Genomic DNA, 27,772 nt, shown 5'->3' with positions numbered 1-27,772 from the left:
GGCAAGCCCATGAACTTGCTAGCTAAAAGTTCATGTTTGATACAGCTTTCCTGTTACTTGGCAATTTTAACATGCAACTGCATTATTATGAATAATTTGGAAGAAAAATATTCTTTGATCATCATCCATAGGGTGATCACTTTTTAAAGTTATTTTTGTCTTGAAAATTGTATTAGAGGATGTCTGATTAGGAACATAAATGAGCTTTTTCAATTTCATATATTTTAGAATACCTATTGAGAACAATTAATAAAACAAAATCATTTATTGCTATTTTTTGTTTTTTCTTTAGAAATGGAGGAACATAGTCTGCTGGATCTGGGATTGAAGGTTTATAATGGATTATGGGATTATACATTGAAGAGCCAGCAGGCGGCATGCCTGAGTGACTGAAGAAAATGGGTGCTAATGCATCTAACTACCCTCATTCGTGTTCCCCAAGGGTAGGGGGAAATTCGCAGGCACAACAGACGTTCATAGGTAACTTTCAATTCTCCTGCCATTTTTATAACGTTTACTGTATTGTATGTGCAGTGGGTTTGGATTGCTTGCAGTATTGGTAATGGGATGCAGAGCCTTTTATCTTCTACTTCACCTGTTTGAATCCACTCAAGCTCAGTAGTGCATGAAATTTAGTGCTTTTTTAATAACTGTTTGGCCTATGTGCAAAATGAGTTGATGTTCCAAGTTCCTAAGGGGCAGATGTCCATGTGATAAAAACCACTATCACAGTTGGCTCTCTGGACAATCTTAACCATACATGACAACTGTCCTTGCTTACAAGGATCAGATGGTACCTGTTAAACAGTACATGAACCATTTTTCCCACTTTGTTTCCCCCAGAAAGCTCTGTGCGTCATATTTTAATAAAATTAAAATGTTTCTATTTTTATTCCCCTCCCTCTCTTCTCCCCCCCCCCCGTCCTCTTTCCTGTGTTGTTGACACTGTCTACATAGAGATTGAATCACTTTCGCCCCCCCATAGAGATGATCACTCCAGTACATGGTTCAGGCACAACCTGGGAAACTCCATTCTCCTGTCCCTACTCCATTTTTCTTCTGATAAACAGAAGCCTTTATTTTCCAGCAGCACTAAAATCATTTAAACAGAAATTTGTGTGTTTTAGGAACTCTGAAACCAAAGCTCTTTAGAGGGGTTGTGTGTGTGTTTGTTTCACAATGGGGGCCCCTAAACACTACTATAGTACAAATCATTAAAAAGCCAACTAGTTTCACTGATGGCATCTTTTTTTAAAAAAAAAATCTTATTCCGAAATCTGACAGCCTGAAGTTTGTTTTTGTAATGGTAAATAACATAAATGTTCTTATGCTACCACTTATTTTCTTCGATTACCCTTTGTTGACATTTAAAATCCTAATTTACAATGTAAGCACATAGTTATATAAGATGTGAAACTCCTTTTTTTTGAGTGCTTTTACTTGTGATGTGGAATCAATAGTTAACCAATGATCATAATGCAATGTTATTCCTATATTTAATCAACACTGAAAGTGCAGATATGTCCTAAGCAGAGAAGCATCTGTTATCTGTGAATCCTTTTTGAATATGTATCTTTTAATCCACCAGAAGTTACTGAAAATCCTAGTAGATTCAATCTTAATTACATACTGCTTATCTCCAAAGTAGACTCTTCATTTTGTGTGTGTAATCACCTCAGGATGCCAAGAAAACTGTTGTAAATATCACCTGAGTGCCTGGGGCATTACTTCCTGCAAGGCTTTAAAAATTTAAATGTTCCATTTATATCCCTTTAATTTCTGATTAACTAGTAGTGATAAACAAATTGAGCTATCCTCCTTTACAATGCCAAGCGCAAGTCTTTCCACCATTGCAAGAATAACACTCACAAGATTGATATCTCTATCTGCCTAAATGCTGCAACCCTAAGTGCCCCACCTCCCCCTCCCTCCCCTCCCCCCCCTCCCCCCCCACAACTGACCCTGAAATCAGTCAACCAACCAACCAGACCATACCCCAAGCAGTTTTACCCTGAAAAGGAGACATTCCAGAGACTCCATGGAGTTAACTAGGAACTTCCCTATTGCTATTAATTATACGTGGAAGATGCAGTGATGGGCTGCAATATAAAACCCTAAGATAGATACCAACATTTGTTGTCACCTCTAAATTTCAGCGACCCACAATTTTATCCAGTGAGAACTAAGGTTGAGATTTTCAAAGAAGCCTAGGGAAATAGGGCATCAAATCCCAGTGAAAATCAATGGAAATTGCACGCAGTCCTCTTTTGGTTGCTTTGAAAATACCAGCCTAAAACCCTACAATACTACTATTATCAGGGCCTTTCCTCTAATGTCTTTCCCTACCCTTTTTCCCCCTTCTTGTCTCCTTGACTTTTAGTTGTCTTGATTCTTATTTCTTCATCCTTTTGGTTCCATGACTATTTTCCTCTAACAGAATAAGACTCTGTTACTAAGCCTTTCAGCAGCTGATCGAATAACTAGTGTTTATTCTTAGAAATCAGCACTTTTCTAGTCCCATGACTATGTATGGAACATGTTTTCTATTCATGAGATTTATTTACTTTCTAAAAATAAAACTGGATATATGAGAACAAGGTCATAAAGTGGTTTTGTACACACTATCTTTTTACTGCTGGGGATCTAGGTTCAAATCATGTTATCTTAGTCTCTAGTTATTCCCCATTAAAACTTGATACCAATATCAATAGTATAGGTATAGTCTGAGTGCTACAGATTGAGAAAATTAATTGGCAAAGCAGTTGGAGTATTTTCATGGTGCCTGCCCTGTGTTGCTAGTCACTTTCTTCCAAGCACACTAAAGTCACTTGCAGTTCATAAAGAGAGAGTACATAAAATAGAAAGTACACTCTTTTTTGCTGCTGTGGGAATACATTTGTTCTACTAAAGATTTAAACATAACATTTTCATCTTTGTTGCTACTTTGCTTACAAAACTCAGAATAAGGCTTTCATACCATTTACTGTGGTGAGATGCCTATTTAAGGTTTTATTTTTAAATACAGTTCTACAATTCCATTTTGAAAAAGTATAGGCATGCAGAGGACTGGATAAATCCCATTATTATTTATTGTCACTTGGCCAAGTAGTTTCTTTGGGCAGTTATTTGTTTTCTGAAATGTTTATCTGCCTAAAGACAAGTATAAACTGAGGAGCATGAAGCAATTGTCATTTTAAAATTCACAGCATGCAACAGCTCAGTGTCTCAAAGGGGAAAAATAAATTCTTTAATTTTTTCCCACTGTTGCACTAAGAAGAAAATCAAATCAGCATATGGAGACATTAATTGAAAATAGTGTTTTGCAGAGCTGCTAAATTACAACAGTGAACCATCTATATCTTCAGGCTTTCTCATTTTTTCCCTTTGGCTCAAACTTGGGTGACATACAGTTATTAAAATAGTGTACTATTAGTCTCTCAGAATAGATAGAATACATGATTGTGCGTAATACTGTAGTATTAATTACAGTTAGGGCCTGTACTTAGTACATGCTAACTTGAACCATGTTTTGATTTCCAGAGGTGATTCAGGTGCAAGTAAAAGAGAAGAGGGGATGAGAGTTCTGCAGTCCTGGCCTGCATTTTTTTTTAGGAGCTTTTTGTAATCTTCTTATTATTTTGGAGCCTGGGGATCACAGAACCATCAAATGCAATTTAAGCACTTTTAATTTTTCTGCACGTCTGTTGACATTCTTGCATGTTCCCTTTTTGGAAAATGCATTTCAACATAGGGTATTTTATGGAATTGTAATTATTTACATAGTGCCACAAGTGTGGATGGCAATTCATTGATAGAAAATGAGAGCAGACTCCAAGCTTTCTGTGTAATATAAAGATCACACAAATAAAGATGTTGCAATGGGGAGATCAGTGAACAATAAAACATGGGGAGAAAGGATATTTGTTTTTGGAATTGTGAAGTAGGATCTTTTGCGTTGCAATCATTTTGAGTTGTCCTTAGCTTTTCATTTAAATAATCTTCAGATAATTTTACTTGTTACTCATACTGTAAACTTGATGCATTCCCTGGTCCGGTAGAATTTAAATGAAGCTGGGTACAGTGGGAGAGACACTTCCTTCATCCACAAACTGTCCTGTGTTGCAGAACCAGTAAAGCAAATCCTGTAAAGTGGATGGCGAGTTTTTAACTGTTTTTCCATAACAGGTATACAGTGGAATTACACAGCCATCTGCATTGGTGACGGAGAGTCACAACAATTTACAGAAAAATTCTTTGTTTCCACAGTCCGCCAGGTTCTAAAAAGTGGTTTCAGCTGAGTTTGTGCTTTTCACAGTTCACGTGGCTTAATCTGAAATGCTACAATATTAGCTATATAAGTAACACTGTATTTTCACAGGCTAATTTAATGGTAATTTTGTAACATGAGTTCATCACTCAATCCTACTTAAAATAATAAAGCTCTCTTAGAGAAACGTACAATAAAGCATATACACTTCTACCCCAATATAACGCTGGCCTCGGGAACCAAAAAAATCTTACCATGTTATAGGTCAAACCGCGTTCTATCGAACTTGCTTTGATCTGCCGGAGTGCGCAGCCCTGCCCTCTGGAGTGCTGCTTTATCACGTTATATCCGAATTCATGTTATATTGGGTCGCGTTATATCGGGGTAGAGGTGTATGTTATAAAGGCCACAATAAAACTTTTAGTTTATTTAGGGCACAGAGGCTTAAGTTAACTGAGAATAGAGGTGGTGTAGTGAATCTGCAGACTGAAAAAGATAGAACCACACTGTGTAATATCAATAGTACACATGTAAAATACTTTATTAAAAAGTATATTTGAAAATACTATTCTAAATAAGCATTACCATAACAATTTTGGATTTTTTTGTAATTGCTAGATTATATCTGCTGCTTTTCTAAAGTAGGTGAATGTATTTCCACATGTAAGGTTTGTTTGGTTCAGGTGAAATCTTTTTCCCACCTGTCATATGGCAACTGGAAAAAATAAGACTTCTGTTGGTGTTTTTTGCCATGTCTGCAATAGTGTATTCAGAGAAGGGGGTTAATAAGTAAAATGAGGTCAACACATGGGTTGTAACAAAAAGTTTTAAAAATTTGTTAAATGAAATCTACAAAAAGCATAGTTGATCATGCCTTTTTCAGTAGCTACAGTTTGGAAATGCAGGCAAAATATATGTTTTAAATTCAAATGGATTCTCACAATGTAGTGGGTTCGGGTGGGGTCAGAAAACCATATTGTATTTGTGAACTTTAGAATTAGATTCTACAAATTCATTATCTATTCTGGAAAATGGATAATTTTATTACTCCTTTGCCTCTGGTTAACAAAATTGTACTAAAGTCTATTGCTCTGAGATGAATAATGAACCTGCAGTGATTCATTTGCAAATCTGACTAGTACCTATTTAAAGAACTTGATGTAAAGAGAAGGGAAGATTATGTAATTTGTGATGACATTTGCTAATCTTTATCTAACCAAAGATACCAGTTGTTCAACATTAAATTTTTTTCTTCAAATGTTTTTAATCCCATGAAATTTTCCTTTCATCTTCAGGAACATCATCCTACTCTCATCAAGGTTATGGCTGTGAATCAAAACTTTATAGCCTTGACCATGGCCATGAGAAACCTCAAGACAAGAAAAAGAAAAGCTCTGGCCTTGCCACCCTCAAAAAGAAATTTATTAAGCGTCGGAAATCTAGCCGGTCTGCTGATCATGCCAAGCAGATGCGAGAGCTCCTCTCAGGCTGGGATGTTAGAGATGTCAATGCATTAGTAGAAGAGTATGAGGGAACTTCAGCCTTAAAGGAACTTTCTCTACAAGCGAGTTTGGCAAGACCAGAAGCCAGGACACTACAGAAAGACATGGCTGATTTGTATGAGTACAAATACTGTACTGATGTAGACTTAATATTTCAAGAAACTTGCTTCCCTGTGCATCGTGCGATATTAGCAGCAAGGTGTCCATTTTTTAAGACACTGCTTTCTTCCTCACCAGAATATGGAGCAGAGATAATAATGGATATCAACACAGCTGGCATAGACATGCCTATGTTTTCTGCTTTGTTACACTACCTTTATACAGGAGAGTTCGGAATGGAGGATTCGAGATTCCAAAATGTTGATATCCTTGTGCAGCTTAGTGAAGAATTTGGAACACCAAATCCCTTAGATGTTGATATGCGTGGGCTGTTTGATTATATGTGTTACTATGATGTGGTTCTTAGTTTTTCATCCAACTCTGAACTGGTAGAATCGTTTAGTGGAAGTCCAAACTGTTTAGATGAAGATCTCAGAGCTCACAAAGCTATTATTTCATCACGGTCGCCATTTTTTCGACACCTACTGCAAAGGAGGATACAAACTGGTGAAGAAATCACAGACCGAACGTTGCGGACTCCAACTAGAATTATACTGGATGAATCTATCATACCAAAAAAATATGCTAAGGTCATTTTAAACTGTATGTATACAGATGTGGTGGACCTCTCAGTTTTGCACTGCAGCCCCTCAGTGGGGAGTCTAAGCGAAGTTCAGGCTCTTGTAGCAGGAAAACTAAACATGACTAGGGCTGAAGAAGCTATGGAGCTTTATCACATAGCACTGTTTTTGGAGTTTAACATGCTTGCACAAGGTATGTAATGTGTTCATTTTAGCTCCTCAGATTGAATACAAGGTTAAATTGCTTCTTCCTTTTAGTTTTTGAAAACGTTTACCCAGTCACACTTGGGTTTTATTATGCCATTAGATACTAGCTCTTATTTATCACATTTCATCAGTAGATTTCAAAGCTCTTTACAAAATAAGTATCATTGTTCTCATTTTACTTATGGAGAAATCAAGGCACAAAAACTTGAATGGCTTGCCCGAAAGTCACCCAGCAGTGCACAGCCACGAATAGAACCCATGGCTCCCAAGTCCTATCAAGTGCTCTAGCCACTAGGCCACATTCTCTCATAACATAGCCACTTACTCATTAATATAAGTTCTAATCTACTTCTGAGTCAGGGTGTGCTAATACGAGTAGATCTTTGGGAAATGGCACCTGAAAAACAGGGCCCTTTACTTTGTCTCAACTAGGACACCCAAAAAGCGGGGCACCTAAAATCACTAGTCACTTTTGAAAGTCTTTGAATTAAACCCTGTTAAATGTTTTCACTTCAAGGGAGGGAGCATGGTCCAGTGGATGGAGGACTTGAGCTGCACTGGTACTGAGCTGCTGGGTGATCTTGCGCAAATCACTTCATCTCTCTGTGCCTGTTTACGTACTAATCTGTAAATTTGGGATAATTTCACTTATTCCTTTTTAAAATACTTTGGGTGAAGAGCATAAGAGCCTAAATATTATTTTTTAAGTTTCACTGTTAGCATAGACTTACTTGTTTAAATGCAATACATTTTCGCATCTTTGAAAAAGAATTAAGTCAGATATCCATTTGTGGGTGTAAATGACATGAGAAGGGAAAATTGGTGAACTTTGTTTTTAAGCCTCATCTTGAGACAAGGAAATATTCTGAGTTTCATAATGGGATGTAAGTAATTAAGAAGACATATAAATTTGAACGATTGGCTATGTAGATTATGCAAAATAGATTGTGATTTCTGCAGATTACTGGGGAAGTTCAGAGCAATAGAAGGCTTTTAAATGGGTAAAGATATATTGATCATTGAAAGGATATTTAAACAATTTTTCAACTTTCAAAAGTTTTCAAATAAGTTCAAAGGAGAAAAGTTGATGGCTAGTGCTTCAAGGTTAGATTAATGAGAAATATCACTGAATACAAAGAAGAATGAAATAAAGCAAAATGTATGGAAACATAAATGTTGGGTATTGTGGATGACAGTAATAAAAAGTGGCGTTAGCAGAATAATTTTTTCTGGGTTTGAAAAATCCTTTCACCATTGACAAGTAGGACACTTCCTAGCAAATGGAGTGTTGGGTAGGGAGTAATCAGTTTATGCATAATTCAGGCCTTCATTTTATGTTGTTGGTCCTTATGCTTCTGAAGATAATGATTCAAACATGAACCAGTGCAGAGCTGTCTTCCTGAGTATGCAGACAGCTCCAGTGTACCTGCAGACTCTGGTGATGTCAGGTGTTGGCTCTTACCAACTGTTGTTGTTTGAATTTAATATGCTGCCATGTCATGTGTTCTGGGACTTGTACCTTTGAAATATCTGGTATTGGCTGCTGTCAGAGGCAAGATTCTAGGCCAATGGACCGTTTGTCTGATCTAGTATTGCAATTTCTAGGCTCATATCTGAGACACCGTATAATGTTGCAATGAATTTGAACAGAAGATGCAGTATATGGCAGGCCAAGTATATAGGTAGCTTGGATCCACTGGAGAATCACTGCATGGAACAGCAACTGCAGTGCTTCTAGTCTCCCTATCTGAAGGAGAAAATCATCTCTATCCTTTCAGGCCACCATTGTTCAGACCTCCTCCTGAGAACCCCCTTTTTGTTTCTCCTTTTCATGGAGGCCCTTTCCTACCCAGCCTGACATTGAGCAGGCATTGTGTAGGTATAACTGAGGGCATAATTTGTACTGTGGCATCTTTATTACTGACGATGCATAAAGTAGAGAATATAGCATAATATTCAGAACTCAGTTTGTCTTCAGTGTTGACAGTTGTAGGGGGAAGAACATAATTTTACTTGTAAATTGGCAGATTTGTAATGGAATATATTGAGACTATCTAGTGACATACACCACTGGTATGCCATTTTTTAAACAGTCACTTTTCAAAGTAGATCTGCACTTTAAATATTTTTTAACTGTAACAAGAAACTTGGCTAGTTTAAGAAATTTACAGAATATAGATTATTTAACAGACTGCCAGAATCTTTCTAGTCTGCAATGTGGGTACTAAAGAATAGATAAAATTACTGGAGGAAGATCATGTTTTATGTGGGCTACTGTAAGAGTGATATTGAACTGTGGAAGACAGAAATGTGGGATGTTGACTTGTTTAAGTAGTTTATTGCCTCCTTCCCTAGAGGACTAGATCAGGAATACATTTCGCAGGTAATTGTCTTGAAGGCTGTGAAACATTCCTTGATGCTGACATGAGAACTACTGAAAGATGAAGGATGCATATTTCTTGAAGAATGCTACTGCAGAGTTTTCTTTCCTGTAATATTCCTAGAATATTAGAATAATTAGAATATGTCTGAACCGTGAAATGTAGAATGAACTGGACTGTAATGAAACATTTTTCTGGAACCTCTACAGTGGAGGAATGTGAAATGTGTGTTTGGCACTAAGAAATGTTATTGCTTCTGCTCTGAAGGTGTCTGTATTATCTCATGGCTTGTCAGTTTTGCAACTACATAGAAAGTTGGTTAGTCTGTTGCTCTCGTATAAGAATTTTATCAATCTCCAAATGAGAATCTCCATGATAAGAAGGAAGGTTCCAGAGCAATAGATGTCTGTCTTGTAAACAAAGCAAAATAATAATAATAAATAATTGGGAACTAAAGAGGTATGTTTCAAGTCATGATGAGAGAGCTTTAGTGCCACCCTCCCTTGAGGTTTCCTTGGGTTTCAAAATTTTGATGGTGGATTCAAATAATTGTTTGTGTATTGCTGTTTTATATTACAGTTATGGATTAACTTGACAAATAACATAAAACACATATTAAAGAAATGAAACTGCAGGTTTTAGTTCATAAGTAAAAAGTGACAAAACATACAGCTGTGGCTAATCAAGCAGTAGGTATTAGTTTATTTGTAAGCAATAACAAATGTTACTCCAGTTTTTAGATTGTATTTGGTATATGAATTGAAAGTAAATAGTGAAAACAGGTGGTTCTTTGAGTGCTTGCTCATGTCAATTCCATTCTAGGTGTGTGCGCGCCCATGTGCACAGTTGTTGGAGACTTTTGCCTTAGCGGTATCTGTAGGGCTGGCTGTGGCGCTCTCATGTGGCAGTATAACAGGCACCACCGGCCCTATGCCCTCTCAGTTCCTTCTTACCGGCCTTGATGGTTGGTTGGAGTGCCTGGTCTTGCTTAGCAAGAACATTAACGATTCTTCACTGTTCAGATCCTTCTCCTTTGTTATTTAGTCAGTGATTAGTTAGCTGTTAAGTGTTTTAATAGTAGTTTAGAATCCCAGTTGGGACTTTGTCCTGCAGCAGTGCATGCCCCGCTCCCCAGGCTTTAAGCCATGTTCTGAGTGCAGCTGGCCGATGCCCATCAGTGACCCTCACAACAGTTGTCTGAAGTGCCTGGGAAAGTCCCATCAAAAAGACAAATGCTGGATCTGCAAAAATTTTCATCCCCGAACTGAAAAAGAGCAGGACATTAGATTTATGGGCCCTCCTCATGGAGGTGTCTTGCTCTGTGCCCGGCATCGGCACCCTCGCATTCGGATTCCACACCCACTACTTCAATATTGGCATGCAGTGCACTGCCAGCACTGGGTTCCATCTGGCACCGTTCCTCCTTGAAAGTACTGAAGAAGGGGGGTCTAAGTCATCTGGTGTGCAGGCACCACGAAAGGGAACTTCGGGTAAAGAACCTGAGCTAGGCCTCGTGCCTGCAACAGAGGCTTTTGTGGTTACCGGTGTGGTTGGACCCCCAAGCCCAGCTAGGACCCACCTCCAACTTCATGGAGCAGTAGAGGGTCCTGGCCTATTGCAGGGTCATCTGTGCCTGAGGTGGGCCCAGCAGCCAAAGAACAATTAGGCCGACCAGCACCACAGACCCTTGGCCACATGGCGGATCCTGCCAAGACACCAGCTCAGACGACCACGGCGGTGATGGGACTGCCCCAAAGGCAATGGAATGCCTCCAGACCACAGGAGTTGTTCCTCTTCGCCACGGCCAAGGACCCCAGTACCACAACCCTGGTCTCTGGCCAGGAGGCCCACATCTCTGATGCCACAGTCTCTGCTTGCAAGACATGGGACTCCAGAGTCATAATGCCAATCCCCGTATTCTCAGTACCATTAGTCCTCCTGCCACAGATTGCCAAAGCGCCCGTCGCCATCTCCTCGCAGGTCACCTAGGCATCAGTCTCCTCAGCCGCAAGACTGTTCCTGGTCATGGCACTGGTCGCCAGTGCTCCAGTACCATTCTTTGGACAGGAACTGGCCATCACCTTCCCTGTACCGGTCGCTGACAAGAGTCAGTCAACAGACTCAGGCTTCCACGGCCCTTCCCTGGTCCCCAGAAGGACAGTGGTCTGGGTCGGATGAACAGTTTAGCCCTTCCCCTGTACAGGGCGAATCGTCTCCCAGCCGGGAGCCCACCAAGGCACCTGTGGCACTGGCATGGGGTATGGGGCATTGGCCTGTCCAGTGGCAATATTGGAACCCGTGGGGGGTGTGACAGGTTGGATCACAGAAACTCTCTTGGGAACTGCCAGCTGATGTGCCAAGACTACTTTTGCCCCTGCCTTCCTGCCCTGGCAGCTTAGGACTCCAGCACCCTGTCTTGTTGAGCCAGACATGCCAGTCTGCTCCAATACAGACCCAGGGTCTGAACCACGTGCCCCAAAGCTGCAGGCTTAACTGAAAGCAACTTACAGAAGTGTTCCTGTCTTTAACACTCAGATACCCAACTCACAATGGGGTCCAGACCCCAAATAAATCTGTTTTACCCTGTATAAAGCTCATAAATTGTCCGCCCTCTATATCACTGATAGATATGCACAGCTGTTTGCCCCCCGTCCCCGTCCCCTCTGGGTATTAATGCATACTCTGGGTTAATAAGTAAAAAGTGATTTTATTAAATGCAGAAAGTAGGATTTAAGTGGTTCCAAGTAGTAATAGACCGAAAAAGTGAATTACCAAGTAAAATAAAATAAAACATGCAAATCTAACCCTAATACAATAATAAAACTGAATACAGATAAAATCTCACCCTCAGACATTTCAATAAATTTATTTCACAGACTGGACACCTTTCTAGTCTGGGCACAATCCTTTCCTCTGGTACAGCCCTTGTTCCCGCTGAGGTGGTAGCTAGGGGATTTCTCATGATGGCTGCCCCCTTGGTTCTGTTCCACGCACTTGTATATCTTTTGCATAAGATGGGAATCCTTTGTCCCTCTGGGTTACCACTCCTCCTTCTCAGTGGAAAAACACCAGGTTAAAGATGGATTCCAGTTCAGGTGACATGATCACATGTCGCTGTAGGACTTCATTACCCACTTGCCAGCACACACGTATACAGGAAGACTTACAAGTAACACAGAACCATCTAGAGTCAATTGTCCTGGTTAATGGGAGCCATCAAGATTCCAAACCACCATTAATGGTCCACACTTTGCATAATTACAATAGGCCCTCAGAGTTGTATTTCATATTTTTAGTTTCAGATACAAGAGTGATACATTTATACAAATAGGATGACCACACTCAGTAGATTATAAGCTTTGTAATGGTACCTTACGAGAGACCTTTTGCATGAAGCATATTCCAGTTACATTATATTCATACTCATCAGCATACTTTCATAAAATCATAAAGTGCAACGTCACAGGGGGTGCCTGTAATGCTGGAACCGTACTCTCACGGCTCCTCCCAGGTGGCATTGGACAAGCTACCTCTGGTACAGCTGGCATCGGAGCAAAGGGGCCCAATCTGAAGCGGTGACCTCGAGGGAGGCCCCAGCGACTGTGGTACAGTCATCCTCATCTTCCACAGATGAGGCTGTGGTGGAGCCCTCACAAACTGGTAGCCCACCCAATGACTTCAGGGAGCACCAAGCCCTCCTTAAAAGGGTGGCAGCTAAGCTGAACTTGGAGGTCAAGGAGCTAGCTGAGGAGCCCAATGACCTCTTCAATGTCATTCCCTCCTCCACCCCAGCCTGGGTCGCATTGTCCATTCTCCCGGTCCTGAAGATCACCACATTGGTGTGGCAGACCCATCTTCCATTCTGCCCACATCGAAGAAGGCGGAAAAGAAGTACTATGTTCCCACCAAGGGATTTGAATACCTATACACCCACCCTCCTGCGGGGTCCCTGGTCATGTCTGCTGTCAATGAAAGGGCCAGGCGAGTAGTACCCCCAAAAATAAAGATGCCAAGAGACTAGACTTATTTGGAAGAAAAATTTATTCCACCGCGAGCCTCCAATCTAGGGTCTCTAACCATCAGGCCCTATTTGGCAGGCACAATTTCAACCTGTGGAACTCTGTCAGCAAGTTCAAAGAGAGCCTCCCACAAGATTGGGTGCAGGAGTTCACTACTCTCATAGATGAGGGCAAGGCAGTAGCCAGGGGTGTCCTCCAGATGGCCTGGGATGCCACAGACTCTGCATCCAGGATGTTCACCTATGTAATAGCCATGAGGCGTAGCTTGACACAGTCTCGTCAGGCTATACCCTGCAGTCTGTAGCTGACCAATTCTTCCATTCCCCTTCCCCATCCCTCTTCAGGGACCCTTCTCATGAGCAACTCCTTGTTCAGGAGGTCGAGAACCTCATGAGCCTAGGGACAGTGGAAGAGGTTCCACAAGACATGGAAGGAAGAGTGTTTTACTCCCATTACTTCCTCATTCCGAAGGCAAAAGGGGGCCTCAGACCTATCCTAGACCTGCGCCGCCTCAACAAGTCTCTCGAAGTTGAAGTTTCATATGGTTTCCCTGGCCTACATCATTCCTTCCCGAGATCCAGGAGACTGGTACGCCACCCTAGACCTAAAGGACACGTACTTCCATATTCCCGGGGCACCAGCGGTTCCTCAGTTTCATGTTGGGCCAGCACCATTTCCAGTTCACAGTGATGCCTTTTGGTCTCTCGTCGGCCTGGAGAGTGTTCACAAAGTGTTTAGCGCCAGCGGCTGCTTACCTGCAATGTCGGGGAGTCAAGATCTACCCATACCTCGATTTACATTGATTGATTGATAAGGGCCCGGTCCTTGGATCAGGTGTGGAGGCATCTCAGTCTGATCCACCTGCTGCAACCTGGGCCTAATAATAAATGACCCTTACCCCAGTGCAACTTAAGAATTCATTGGGGCAGTACTTGAGTCTCAGGGAGGAAGGCTCTGGCTCGGTTCCAAGCCGTGGTGGACATCATCTCATCTCTGCGTGCCCAACCACTCACCACTGCCCACACGTGCCTGAGACTGTTGGATCACATGGCAGCATGCACTTATGTGGTCAGGCATGCGCAGCTCTGCCTCCAGCCCCTATAGGCATGGCTGGTGTCGGTCTATGTCCCCAACCAGCACAGTATGGACTGGGTGATCAGGGTTCCCGACAGCATACTGTCGTCACTTACCTGATGGCAAGATCCTGCGTTGGTGCTGGAGGGAGTCCCTTTGGTGGCCCCAGTATCGTTGGTGACTCTTGTCTCTTATGCTTTGGACCTGGGTTGGGAAGCCCACCTGGGTGATCTCAGTACTCAAGGCCATTGGTCCAATCACAATTGGTCCCTGCACATCAATGTCAGGGAGCTCAGGGCGGTTCGCCTAGCCTTTCGGTCTCGCTTGCAAGGCCGTTCAGGTCCTAATAGACAACACAGCCACGATCTTCTATATCAACAAGCAGGGGGGAGCCAGGTCGTCTGCCTGTGTCAGGAAGGGCTCCGGCTCTGGGATTTCTGGCTGCAGCACGACACCCATCTTGTGTCCACTCACCTCTCGGGCCGGGAACATTTGGGCGGACTGCCTCAGCAGAACATTCTTGTCTCGCCACGAATGGTGCCTTCACCCGGAGGTGGTCAGTTCTATCTTCTGCAGGTGGAGAACTTCCCAGGTGGACCTATTCGCGTCCAGGCAGAATAGGAAATGCCGTGTCTTCTGCTCGTTCCAGGGCAGGGATGGGATCCCTGTCGGACGCCTTCCTGCTCCAGGGGTCAGGGGCTCTGATGTATGCCTTCCCTCTGGTGCCATTGCTGCCCACGGTCCTCATGAAAATCAAGCAGGACAGGGTGAAGGTCATCCTAATAGTGCTGGCGTGACCGCCTCAACATTGGTTCAGCATGCTGCTCAGGGCAGACCTGTTCCAGAACCATACCAGTCTCCTGCATCGTCACCTGTTGGCGCTTCATCTGACGGCTTGGCTGCTGTATGGCTAAACACTCAAGAATGAAAGTGCTTGTCTGAGGTCCAGTGAGTCCTGTTAGGCAGTAGAAAGCCTTCCACCAGCACCACCTGCTTGGCCAAATGGAAGCGATTCACCTACTGGATGGTGGATAAGGTGGTTTGTCCCGAGCGAGCCCCGTTGCAGATCATTCTTTAGACTGCCTCCTATACCTCAAGCTTCAGGGCTTGTCGCTCTCATCTATCAAAGTCTATATAGTGGTCATCTCGGCCTTCCACCCGCCACTCAAAGGCAGATCGGTTTTCTCTCAGGATGTCACAGCCAGATTCCTCAAGGGCCTGGAGCGCCTCTACCCGTACGTCAGGGATCCTGTTCCTCTGTGGGACTTGAATCTGGTGCTGTCACAGCTCACCCCTTCAAGCCTTTGGCTTCCTGGTCTCTCCTGGAGGATTGCGTTCCTGGTTACAGTCATGTTGGCCTGCCGGGTATCTTGAGTTTTGGGCGCTCACCTCGGAGCCACATTACATGGTCTTCTACAAGGATAAGGTTCAGCTGAAACCACGCCCGGCCTTCCTTCTTAAGGTGGTCCCTCAGTTTCATTCAAGCCAAGACATTTACTTATTGGTCGTCTTTCCGAAGCCGCATAAGTTGGAAGAGGAGTGCAGGCTACATGCCCTGGACCTCAGGAGGGCTCTGGCCTTCTACATTGAAAGGACCAAGCCATTCTGCAAGTCGAAGCAATTATTTGTCGCTGTGGCCAACAGGATGAAGGGTCAACCTGTTTCCACTCTGAGGATTTTCTCCTGGAAATTGCCTGCATTTGCTTTTGCTATGATCAAGCAAAGGCGCTGTCCCTGGCGATCATCGCCCTCAGCAATCATCACCCCCCACTCTACCAGGGCACAGGCCTCTTCTGCAGCCTTTTTGGCTCTAGTGCCTATCCAGGACATCTGTAGGGCAGCCACCTAGTCATTGGTCTATAGCTTCACGTCCCACTATGCCTTTACCCAGCAGGCTTGGGACGAAGTTGGCTTCGGTAGAGCAGTACTGCAAGCTGCCATACGCTGAATTCTGAGCCCACCACCGTAGATACTGCTTGTGAGTCACCTAGAATGGACTCGACATGAGCAAGCACTCAAAGAAAAAACGATTACCTATCTTTCATAACTGTTCTTCAAGATGTGTTGCTAGTGTCCATTCCATTACTTTCCCTCCTGACCCTCTGTCTGAGTTGTCAGCAAGAATGAACGGAGAGGGCATAGGGCCGGCAGAGTCTGATATACCGCCGCATAAGGGCGCCACAGCTGGCCCTATGGATACTGCTAAGGAAAAGTCTTCAACTGTGCAAGTGGGTGCGCACACACCTAGAATGGAATTGACATGAGCAACACATCTCTAAGAACAACAGTTACGAAAGATAGGTAGGTTTCAGGGTAGCAGCCGTGTTAGTCTGTATCCTCAAAAAGAACAGGAGTACTTGGGGCACCTTAGAGACTAACAAATTTATTAGAGCATAAGCTTTCGTGGGCTACAACCCACTTCTTCTGATGCATATAGAGTGAAACATATATTGAGGAAATTATATATACACACATACAGAGAGCATGAACAGGTGGGAGTTGTCTTACCAACTCTGAGAGGCCAATTAAGTAAGAGAAAAAAACTTTTAAAGTGATAATCAAGATAGCTCAGTACAGACAGTTTGATAAGAAGCAAGTGTGATAATACTTACAAGGGGAGATAGATTCAATGTTTGTAATGGCTCAGCCATTCCCAGTCCTTATTTAATCCTGAGTTGATTGTGTCTAGTTTGCATATCAATTCCAGCTCAGCAGTCTCTTGTTGGAGTCTGTTTTTGAAGTTTTTCTGTTTTAAGATAGCCATCTGCAGATCTGTCATAGAATGACCAGACAGGTTAAAGTGTTCTCCCACTGGTTTTTGAGTATTATGATTCCTGATGTCAGATTTGTGTCCATTAATTCTTTTGCGTAGAGACTGTCCGGTTTGGCCAATGTACGTGGCAGAGGGGCATTGCTGGCACATGATGGCATATATCACATTGGTAGATGTGCAGGTGAATGAGCCCCTGATGGTATGGCTCATGTGATTAGGCCCTATGATGATGTCACTTGAATAGATATGTGGACAGAGTTGACATCGGGCTTTGTTACAAGGATAGGTTCCTGGGTCAGTGGTTTTTGTTCAGTGATGTGTGGTTACTGGTGAGTATTTGCTTTAGGTTGGGGGGTTGTCTGTAAGCGAGGACAGGTCTGTCTCCCAAGATCTGTGAGAGTAAAGGATCATCTTTCAGGATAGGTTGTAGATCTCTGATGATGCGCTGGAGATGTTTTAGTTGGGAGCTGAAGGTGACAGCTAGTGGTGTTCTGTTATTTTCTTTGTTGGGCCTGTCTTGTAGGAGGTGACTTCTGGGTACTCGTCTGGCTCTGTCAATCTGTTTTTTCACTTCAGCAGGTGGGTATTGTAATTTTAAGAATGCTTGATAGAGATCTTGTAGGTGCTTGTCTCTATCTGAGGGATTGGAGCAAATGCGGTTATATCTTAGAGCTTGGCTGTAGACAATGGACCATGTGGTGTGTCCTGGATGGAAGCTGGAGGCATGTAGGTAAGTGTAGCGGTCAGTAGGTTTCCGGTATAGGGTGGTATTGATGTGACCATCGCTTATTAGCACAGTAGTGTCCAGGAAATGGACCGCTTGTGTGGATTGATCTAGGCTGAGGTTGATGGTGGGATGGAAATTATTGAAATCATGGTGGAATTCCTCAAGGGCTTCTTTTCCATGGGTCCAGATGATGAAGATGTCATCAATGTAGCGCAAGTAGAGTAGGGGTGTTAGGGGACGAGAGCTAAGAAAGATAGGTAACCGTTTATCATTTTTCATGTCTACTTCTCAGTGTAGAACCTCTCAATTTTTAAGTGTGTACACACATTACATACTGACAAAAGGACTAGCTCTCAAGAATATTAATGAGGGAATTAGGGACTGAGAATAAAGCACTTAAACACTGAATGATTGTGCTTTTTTTCTTTTGTAAATAAATCAGAAGTCTGATTCCCAACAAATGAAAGTGAGGAATTTAAAGATGCTCAGTAAACCCCACAAATGTATAAACCATACTCCTGGGGGAATTCTGCGCCATGTGCGTGCACAGAATTTATGTCCACCACAGATTTCTTTGCTTCCCCACAGAAAACTGACTTTCTGATGGGGAAGCAAAGGGATGCCGCAAAAGCAGTCATGCACTGCTCCCCAGCAGCGCGGGTGCATTTTCTCGGGTAGCCAGCGGAGAGGTAAATCACTGGGGGGAGGCAGGGCAAGGCAGGGGACACCCCAGCCAGTGGCTCTACCCCAGGGGTCAGCAACCTATGGCACGCGTGCCGATTTTTAATGGCACGCTGCTGCCTGCTGGGGTCCCGGTCACCGGCCCAGCTCAGCCCACTGCCGAACCCAGGCTGGCAGCGGGCTGGGCGGGGCCAGCGGCTGGGACCCCGGCAGGCAGGAGCGTGCCATTAAAAATCCTGCCTGGCCCAGCCTGCTCTTCTCTGCCCCCGCTCTCTCCTGCGGGGGCAGGGGGCAGAAGCTTGGTCCTACCGGCTGCTGCTGCAGGGCAACCTCCACCGGCAGCCAAGCTCCCTCCTCCCCCACCTCTTCCCCCAGCGTGCTAGGTTCCTGCCCCTCCTCCTCTCCCTCCCTGCGGCCGAACAGCTGATGGCCCCGGAGAGGGAGGGGAGAAGCAGAGCCCGAACTGCAGCCGCAGCGTGCTCGCTGTTCCAGAGAAGAGGCAGGAACAGGGCCTTGGAGAAGGAGGGTGGAATCAGGGCATATCCCCTCCAGCCCCCTGCTGTGAGCCGCTCAGAGCAGGGGACTGGGAGCATCCCCACAACTTCAGCCCACACCCCCAACCCCCTGCCCTGAGCTCTGCACCCCCCACGACCCCAGCGCTGACTCTGGCACCCCCCACACATACCCAGCTCCCCCCCCAGCCCTCTGCTCTGACTCCTGCACCCCCCACACATACCCAGCCCCCCCACATCCCCACCCTGAGCACCAAACGGAAGCTCCTGCACCCCCCCCGCCCCCACATTCCCACCTGCACCCCTCACACCAAATGGGAGCTGCCCAGGTAAGCGCTCCACATCCAAACCTCCTGCCCCAACCCTGAGCCCTCTCCGTCATTCTAGCTCCTGGCCAGACCCTATACCCCAGCCTGCTCCTTCACCCCCAGCCCTGTGCTCAGTGCACTCCCACCCTCAGCTCAGTGCAGAGAGAGGGGAAGAGAATGGGCTAAAACCAGGGAGAAGCCCTGTGCTCTCCACTGCCATGCTGGAGCCTCCATGTTTGTTTATTGACAAATAAAATTTGCAGAATTTTTAATTTTTTGGCACAGAACTCCCTCAGGAATAAAATCAGCTTTTAAATTGATAGGCTGTCATGACATTGAGTGCAAAAGGACATTGAGAGAGAATTATAAATAGTGAGCATAGAGAAATGATTCTATTAGGTATTTCCGTGACATAGCCTGAAGAAGAACTAAAATTTGACTCACTACCTAAATTTTGTTTTACTTCTGCTAATTTTTTTTAACTTAAACACTTTTGGGTTAGCATGTTCTAAACTGTTTCAACTAAAGATGATAGAATAAAAATATAATTAAGGTTGAAATTCTATTTTAATGAAGATGGTGACGTTGTTGATATAGATAATTTTAGATTATTGGATTTAATGTAAGCATTCCTTAATGGGGCACAGTCATCTTGAAAACTTTTCTGTTTCATAATAATTTAAAAGTAAATTATGTGCTATAGCCTATTCCTAAAGACCTATGCCAATTTTTGAAGACTTAAAAAATATTTTTCTATTTTCAATTATTTTTCTCTCAATGGAAAAAACAGCACAGAGAGGAGATGGACTATAAACAGGGGAAAAGTGAATGCAAAATGCTATCCAATGTAAATTTAGGGTGGAAAGTGGAAACATGTTTTCTCTACTTCAGTTATAGTAATCCTAGGTATTAACTTGTCCCAATGCTAAGTTTAAAAGTCCAATGCTATTTTAAGATGTTACCCAGTTACTGGGTATCTTTGAACCTTGTAGAAATTTTGTTTGCTACTTGTAGCTTCGGGTTAGTGAATTGAATCAAAATTTAGTTGTGTGTGTGTGTGGGGGGGGGGGGGGGGAGGTGGTGGTGGTGGTGGTATTTGTGTCCCAAATTGTGGTATCCCGATCACTGGAGGTTTGATAAACACGATGGCCTGGGTATAGTTGGTCCTTTCTCAGTGCAGGGGACTAGACTGAATGATCTCTTGCAGTTCCTTTCTTCCCTGCATTTCTGTGGTTCCCAGAAATTCATATTTCCCATTTAGCAATGTTTTGATACCAAGATTTGTGGGAAAAGATATAATCTCAGTTAAATGGAAAGGTAATGCATTTTATTAATCAAGAAAAAAAGTTGGGTGTGTTAAAAAGATTATCAAATACTTTAGCACAGTGCAGATTTTTTTTTTTTAAGGGTAACCACAATAGTAAGTGGTTCTTCCAACAGTCACTATATAAGATGAGGAAGGGAGACGGGTAGTATTTTAGCCTCACATAATTAGTTTACATAAATGTACAGTAGTACTATTCTCTGCTTCATATCATATTTGAAACTGTGACCAAGAATACCAAGTTTCAAAGATTTAAAGTATCAGAGGTGCGTGGAATAGGGTTCTAGAGATGTTCAATGATGTCTTGCCAAGCAGTCTGATTATGGAATAAACAATATCTTTGGAATCATTTGAAAGTCAGTAGAACTTTGAAGTCCCAGAGAATGAAGCTTTTTCCATTTTTCTAAAAAAAAAACAACCCCCCTACAACACTCTTGGAAATCCATTTATTTATATATATATGTGTGTGTCTATGTGTGTGTCTATGTGTGTGTGTGTGTGTGTGTGTGTGTATATATATATATGTATATATATATATATATATATATATATATATATATATATATATAAAATAAAAAGAAGCTATGTTAATAAACTAGACTAGTGAAATGGTCAAGAAATGCCAGCAGTAAAGTTGCCCGCACAGAACCCTAATTCTTCCTCTTCGGGGGATATGTATTTCAGTACAGTCTTTAATTACATGGTCAGATACAGTTTTGTAAATAAAACATAATATCTTGCATACTTTCCCCATCATCTAAGATACACATGAAGCCTCTCGTACTATATGCTACTCTCTGTGCCAAAGGGTCAATAATTCATTTTATGAAAAGAACACAGTAAAAGCTATTTCAAATTGAGTCAAATTCTGCATTCATTTCATCCACTGACCTTCAGTGAGTTGTAGGCTCCTAAGTCATTTTTGAATGAGACTTAAGCTCCTAGGGCACCTTGTCTTTAGCTTTTTTTCCTAGTGAAGACCTGTTCTTTACTCAAGTTGATCTCATTTTAGTTAACTAAAGTTAGCAAAGTCCTGATGAAGACAACAAAGTTTGTACTTTTCATACAAGTAAAATCCTAGGGTCCAGGTAAACCCTTGGCTCCCCTTTAGCATTTATCTCAACTTGCTAACTCGTGTGAAAATTACAAACTACCTTATCTCACTAGGATTTTACTCATGCTAGTTAACTCAGGTTAGCTAACGTGAGTAAAGAATATCTTTTTTCTTCATGAAGAGAGAACCTTTGGCATTTTTTAAACTTTAGCCTAAGTCAGCATTACTGAACAATCTGAACATAGTGTAGGCATGTGAAGAATTAAAAAAATGTTTTAACTTGCTATAGAAATAGTATATGGGTCATGTAATAAATTAAGACTGTTGTAAAGAAGAAAAAGATAATACTGTATATTGCAACTTTAACCCTGGTATTTCCTGGCCTCTTTGTGCTTAATGGTGCAGTCTTAATGTTCCATTAATTATTTAATTTTCTGTGGAATAAATATGTACAATAAGTGTAAAATAATTATAAGATGCCGGATTCCGATTTACAGACTCAAACTTCAAACATAGTAGAACCATAGTTTCCTCAGTAACATCTTAAATTTACAACGGAGACTACCCGGAACTTGCAAAATAGCCTTCCAGACTGCTGTTCCTTTTTTCCATTTTGACTGACTTTCTGTGGGTATCTGTAAGATTCAGAACAATAGTTATTCTAGTTAGCACACTAAATGTGTAACTGTATACCTATCAAGGAAAAGTATAACTAATGATATGTATGCAGTGACACAAATGACAGCATTCATTTTAATCAAAGCAAAACTCCACCTATTGTACTGTATGTGATGGTATAACTCTTATTCCACACCAATGTTCTGTTTTGATGCCACATGACCCCTCTGGAAAGCAGTAGCAGATGTCCAGGGCCTTTCAGATTGGCTTCCCAGTTGAGGACGAATCAGTGACATGGAGATAGAGTATATTCTAATGTAACTTATTTTATTTATGCATACCTGTCCTGGAGCAGAGGAGGTTGAACAACATTCACGCTGTCCCTTCTCTCAGGAACCTCAGCCTAATACTGGTGCTTTTCTCTCTTTGGAACTTATAACAATTGAGATACATGTTTTGACATTTAGGGAAGCTGACCCAATCTTAAGTGTTGCAATGGTACAGCATATTTCTCTAAATCAGGAGCACAATTCCCACAAAGGCTCTTAACCGTTCTCTTGCTCATTTAAATGTACATCATTGTGCTGGAACAATTGGTAGCTGCCTCTTCCCCCCCCCTCCCCTTCCCTTTCTTTGAGCTTTCTTCTGCCAGCATTTACTAGAATCACTGGCTTACGTTTTTCCACTGTGGTTCCCATTTTTTACTATTTTTTTTGTTTGTTTGTCCAAAACATTCAGCAAGTGATCAGGAATCTGTTCTGCATTTAGAGCCTGTGTCTCAAAGCAACAATTTATCTAACCAATCAGAATGTAATTAATTGAACTAGAATCCTTTTTATCTTGCATATTAGATACAGATTTCTGCCTAAAGGGCTCGTGAGCAGTCAGTTTCCACCTTTTTCACTAATAGCTGCCTTCTCTGCTGGGCTGCTGTATGGAAGAATTCTAGCTATGTAGCAAATTCCACTCGCTCATGAAGTGCCTTTGGTCTCCTTTTGCTGACTTTGATTTGCAAGTTTATGTCCATCTGAGCATCAAGAAATTGGTGTATTGCCAGTGTATCCTGGATGTGTATCCACAGGTATCTGGATATGCCAGATAAAATAGTCTCCTCGGGTCCTCTGCTAGTTCAGTTGTGGTCTCTACTTTTGCCCTTTTTCTGGCCCTTAGCTGAACCCTTGCTAGCTTTGTTTGACTGCTGGCTCCAAACTGTATATCAGGAGCTTCTACTAAGTCTGGATTGCTGTTTTTTCTGGGGATAAGTTATGCAACCCTATCAGAACTGGTTCACTCAAGTTGGCTGCTAGAAAAACCCTATCTGTCCACCTTCTCAACCATTCATTTGTGGTATCATGTTAAATTGGATGAAATGAACCTTCCAGGAAGTTTTCCCCTCAAACTGGGACAGTTTGATCACTCCCAACTGTGCTTCTGGAGAATGGAGTGGGTGAAAAGTGCTGTAACTATCCTGTCTCTCACAAGTTATCTGGCCCCATTCAAGCAGCTGAATCCTTTGACATTACCTCTACAGGTGATTTTTTTCAGCTCCTTAAGTCCTTGCTGCAGCTCCTCCCTGTTAGCAAGTTCCAAATTGGCCAAAGCTTTGAGTCTCCCTTGTTTCCTGGAAAACCTCTTGGTTCATGCTAGTCAGGTTGCTGATCCTCTTTTCCAATCTGTTTTGCCCCAGCCCAGACTGGACATTTTTAAGGTGGGTTTCAAAATCAGTGCAAACACTTTTTATAGCTTCTGATCCAACTATTTTTTTTCTATTCTGATACCAGTGTCCCACTATCTGTGGCCTTGCAGGCTGGCTTCCCAGTGGAGAAGTAAAAAGAAGAACAGGAGTACTTGTGGCACCTTAGAGACTAACAAATTTATTTTATTTATAAATGCTCTAATAAATTTGTTAGTCTCTAAGGTGCCACAAGTACTCCTGTTCTTCTTTTTGCGGATACAGACTAACACGGCTGTTACTCTGAAAGTGGAGAAGTAGTCAGTGTAACAGAGTCTGGGTATATTCTAAGTGTAACTTGTTTTATTTATACACACCGGTCCTGCAACAGAGGTGATCAAACAGCATGCAAGCAATCCAATCCCTTCCTTAGTAATCTGAGACCAGTTTCTAAGAGCTACTCCGCCTTGAGAATTGACTCTCGTTAGACACCAAGGCAGAGAGCAAACTTTCTTCTGTTGCTCATACAACACTGTCCAAGAACCACTGCCTCTACACATTATCTTGTATAATCAAAAGTAACAATACAATGTCTTTCCAAGACAGACCATTTGCTTGCATGCTAATAGAATAAAAAACGTAGAAGACTGTGTGTAACATGGCCACCTGATGATACCTGCAATATTTTTCACACAACTCCAAATACCATGCAGAGTAGCCAGCTGCTAAGAGTTGTGTATAAAGAACAAGACAAGGCTCCATGTCAGTTTTGTTAATCTCCTTTCATTAACGGAGATCTTAACGTTTGAAATTCCATTACTAGCCTTTATTAGTAGATTTTACTAAAACTTCAAACCAAATTGCTAAACTTTAGATAGCTGCCAGACATCTACTATAAATCAAATAGTAACTTGCAGATTAACTGAGTATTCAATTTAGATTGAAACTATTGATTTTATTTCATAGCAAAAATTAAATTTGCTCTTAAAGGAGACTCTACTGTTCAAATGAAAATGTTTTGCTTTACTTGGAGCCTGATGTAATTTCCATTAAAGTTAATCGGAGTCTTGCAACTTACTTTAGAATCATTAACTTTAATGGAAATCAGATTGGGCCTTTTGGAGTATGAACTGAACTGGTCAGAGAACATGTCTGCTCTACAGACCGATCACGTCAATAACACTGGACCTAATGCTCATGGGACTACTCGGGTAGAAAAAAAGCTATGCTTGGGTATCAGAATAGCAGCCGTGTTAGTCTGTATCCGCAAAAAGAACAGGAGTACTTGTGGCACCTTAGAGACTAACAAATTTATTAGAGCATAAGCTTTCGTGGGCTACAGCCCACTTCTTCGGATGCATATAGTTCCACTCTATATGCATCCGAAGAAGTGGGCTGTAGCCCACGAAAGCTTATGCTCTAATAAATTTGTTAGTCTCTAAGGTGCCCCAAGTACTCCTGTTCTTTATGCTTAGGTAGGAAGGTTTTATAGAGTTATAGATTCTAAGATACTATAGCATACTGTGTAAATATCAATTGTACTAGGATTTTGCCTGTCTGCAGTTTTTCCTTATCTAGAGATTGAAGTTGGTGTGGAAAAACCATTTTAAATTGTCTGAAAAATTAATTTTGATTCCAGGACTCTTGCTATATATTGTATCATTATTTTTGAAATGCTGATTTAGTTTCCCAACAGCGGTAAAAAATAAGACACTTCATTTCTTTCAAAGCCTTATTCAGTCTTTGATCTGGAGGCACACACCATCTAACATCAAAGATACTCTTGATCTCAGCAGCACTGAAATATCCAAGCACCAGGAAACCCACGCTACCAACATTAAATGTACATAAATGTATTGTGGGAAAGTTAGAGCAAATATTATGTCCGTTATAGATCAGTGCAGCATGAATAATCAAGTACTCAAAGAACTTGTTTACTCATTTCAACAAAGTAAAATAAATATAAGTGAGTATATATAAATACACAATCTAAAGTAGTGATTCTCACACTTTTGTATTGGTAACCCCTTTAACACAGCAAGCCTCTGAGTGCGATACCCCCCCCATCCCTTATAAATTAAAACCACATTTTTTTATGTTTAATACTATTATACATGCTGGAGGCAAAGCAAGGTTTGGGGGTGGAGGCTGACAACGCACGACCCCCATGTAATAACGTTGCGACCCCCAGTTTGAGAACCCCTGAATTCTAAAGTAATCTGTATCTGTTTAGTCTTGAACTACTTGTATTTAATCCCTACATTGGTTTATGGGTTTTACGCTGAGAAAATTAGGAAGAATACCCTTTTCAGGTAGAATAGTGAATATGCTGTACAAAATTCTGGGAAGTTACAAGAATGGAGGATTTGGTCTGTTATGAATAATTATGGCATTTAAAAAGAAATTGAACTCCAGCAGGGAAACAGATTGAAAGCACTGTTCTATTTTTTCTTTCAGCAGCCTCTTTATGTTCCAGGAGTGCATGGCTTTACACAAATACTAAACAGTGTTGGCTAACTGCATTCCCCCCCACCCCCACTACAGTTCCCCCCACATTGTTCCCGTGTTAAAGTTCTTCCTTCTGTTTTAGTTTGGTTGACTTGGCAGCTCTTTCACTTCTGTTCCATGATTATTTCCTGTTCAGCAGTTTAGCTCATGCAGTTTGAATGTGCTTCTTAAGGAATGTTGAAGCCAAGTTGAGGGCCATTATCAACTGATAATTACAAACAGAGCTGAAGAGGTAAAAACTTTGTGTATCTATTTTGCTGTGTGACCAACTAAATGAACTATGACGCTGGGCATGTGAGTGTTTTTCCTAGTTATTCAGTCATTTGCATGAAGAAATGACATGCTGTCTTTAACGTTATTGTCACAAATTTTACTCAAACATGCTGCAGTTCTTTTTGATTTTGAAATGGGAAAAATTCAGATTCTTCTCAGCATATTGAGAAAAAGGGCATCTTTTGTTTTTTGCCTGGAAACATTTTAATATGCTAAATATGTGACGGTTAGATCTCTGTGACATTTTGGTGGATACAGTATTCCAGAAATCCAGCTGTTGAAGCTTTTGTGAAGAGTGGGTAAATTATACAACTATTTTGTTACAATTTAAATATTTGACTGGAAAAATCTTAACTTCATATAAATGATCCATAATCGTTATTTAATGTGTTCCTAATAGCCGTTTGCCCTGCCTAAGGAAATGTGTTTCCTTGGACAATAAGGTACAATTAATATTAAACAAAATGGTGCATGGACTAAATTTAAGACTGTTATGAAAGAAAAAATCAAATAGGATATCAAGTGCATAAAATAAAGCCAGATGTGTATTGAAAATGGGTAAAGAATCATACTTTGTATTGTAGCAATTAAGAAAACATTTTATGTTCAGCCTTCCAGGAATGGTAACATATGAATGTCTGAAATTTTTAATGGTTATAAAGTATGTTTAGAAGAAACTAAAGATTGAAAACCTGAGAGAGTTGAATTGTAAACATCCTCTGAAGAGCAGAAAAGAAACCTGCATTGTTGAAGTAGGTCAGAGGTGCAGAAAACCTTGAAATTTCCCTTTGAACCAGAGGAGAATATGAAGTGGCACTGTGGCCTTAAATCCATCAGCTCTTTTCTTCTGGAATCCGGAGTTCAAATGTGGCTTTTCTTAAATGAAATATCTTTGCTTGCCTCAATCTGCTCCATGGTAGATGTCTGTCCTCAAAAGAAAAACACGTGTGTATGCACTTAAGGCTTTAAATATGATATGAGATTGCAGGCATTTCACATTTGGTCTCCCACCTATTAGAAGCCCCAGGATGACTGGCTATATTTGTATTCTGGGACAGTGGTATTTTTCCACCAAGAGCACTGGAAAAACCCTACTGGACTAAGTGTTTTGCCACTCTCTTGGTCTTCTGCCAGGAAGTCTTAGAGCAGTGAGTGAGGACAAACTATTACACTAGTTGGGGGTTGTTTGAAG

The 27,772-nt window shown here is 41.8% G+C and overlaps 1 protein-coding gene across 4 annotated transcripts in view; it reads left to right on the top strand.

Annotated features, from left to right (window-relative positions):
- Positions 1-27,772, top strand: part of BTBD7 (BTB domain containing 7) — a 119,522-nt gene that overhangs the window by 42,848 nt on the left and 48,902 nt on the right. For all 4 annotated transcript variants that reach the window (XM_054026386.1, XM_054026384.1, XM_054026387.1 and 1 more), the window contains 2 exons: positions 293-480; positions 5,563-6,642. In XM_054026386.1, coding sequence (XP_053882361.1) covers positions 399-480; positions 5,563-6,642 — 1,162 coding nt within the window. In that variant the 5' untranslated portion in view covers positions 293-398. The remainder of the gene's footprint in view (positions 1-292; positions 481-5,562; positions 6,643-27,772) is intronic.

This window comes from Malaclemys terrapin, chromosome 4, assembly GCF_027887155.1.
Source record: "Malaclemys terrapin pileata isolate rMalTer1 chromosome 4, rMalTer1.hap1, whole genome shotgun sequence".
NCBI classification, from domain to species: domain Eukaryota; kingdom Metazoa; phylum Chordata; order Testudines; family Emydidae; genus Malaclemys; species Malaclemys terrapin.
The sequence above is the reverse complement of the archived record's forward strand: the minus strand, read 5'-3'. Positions and strand labels throughout refer to the sequence as shown.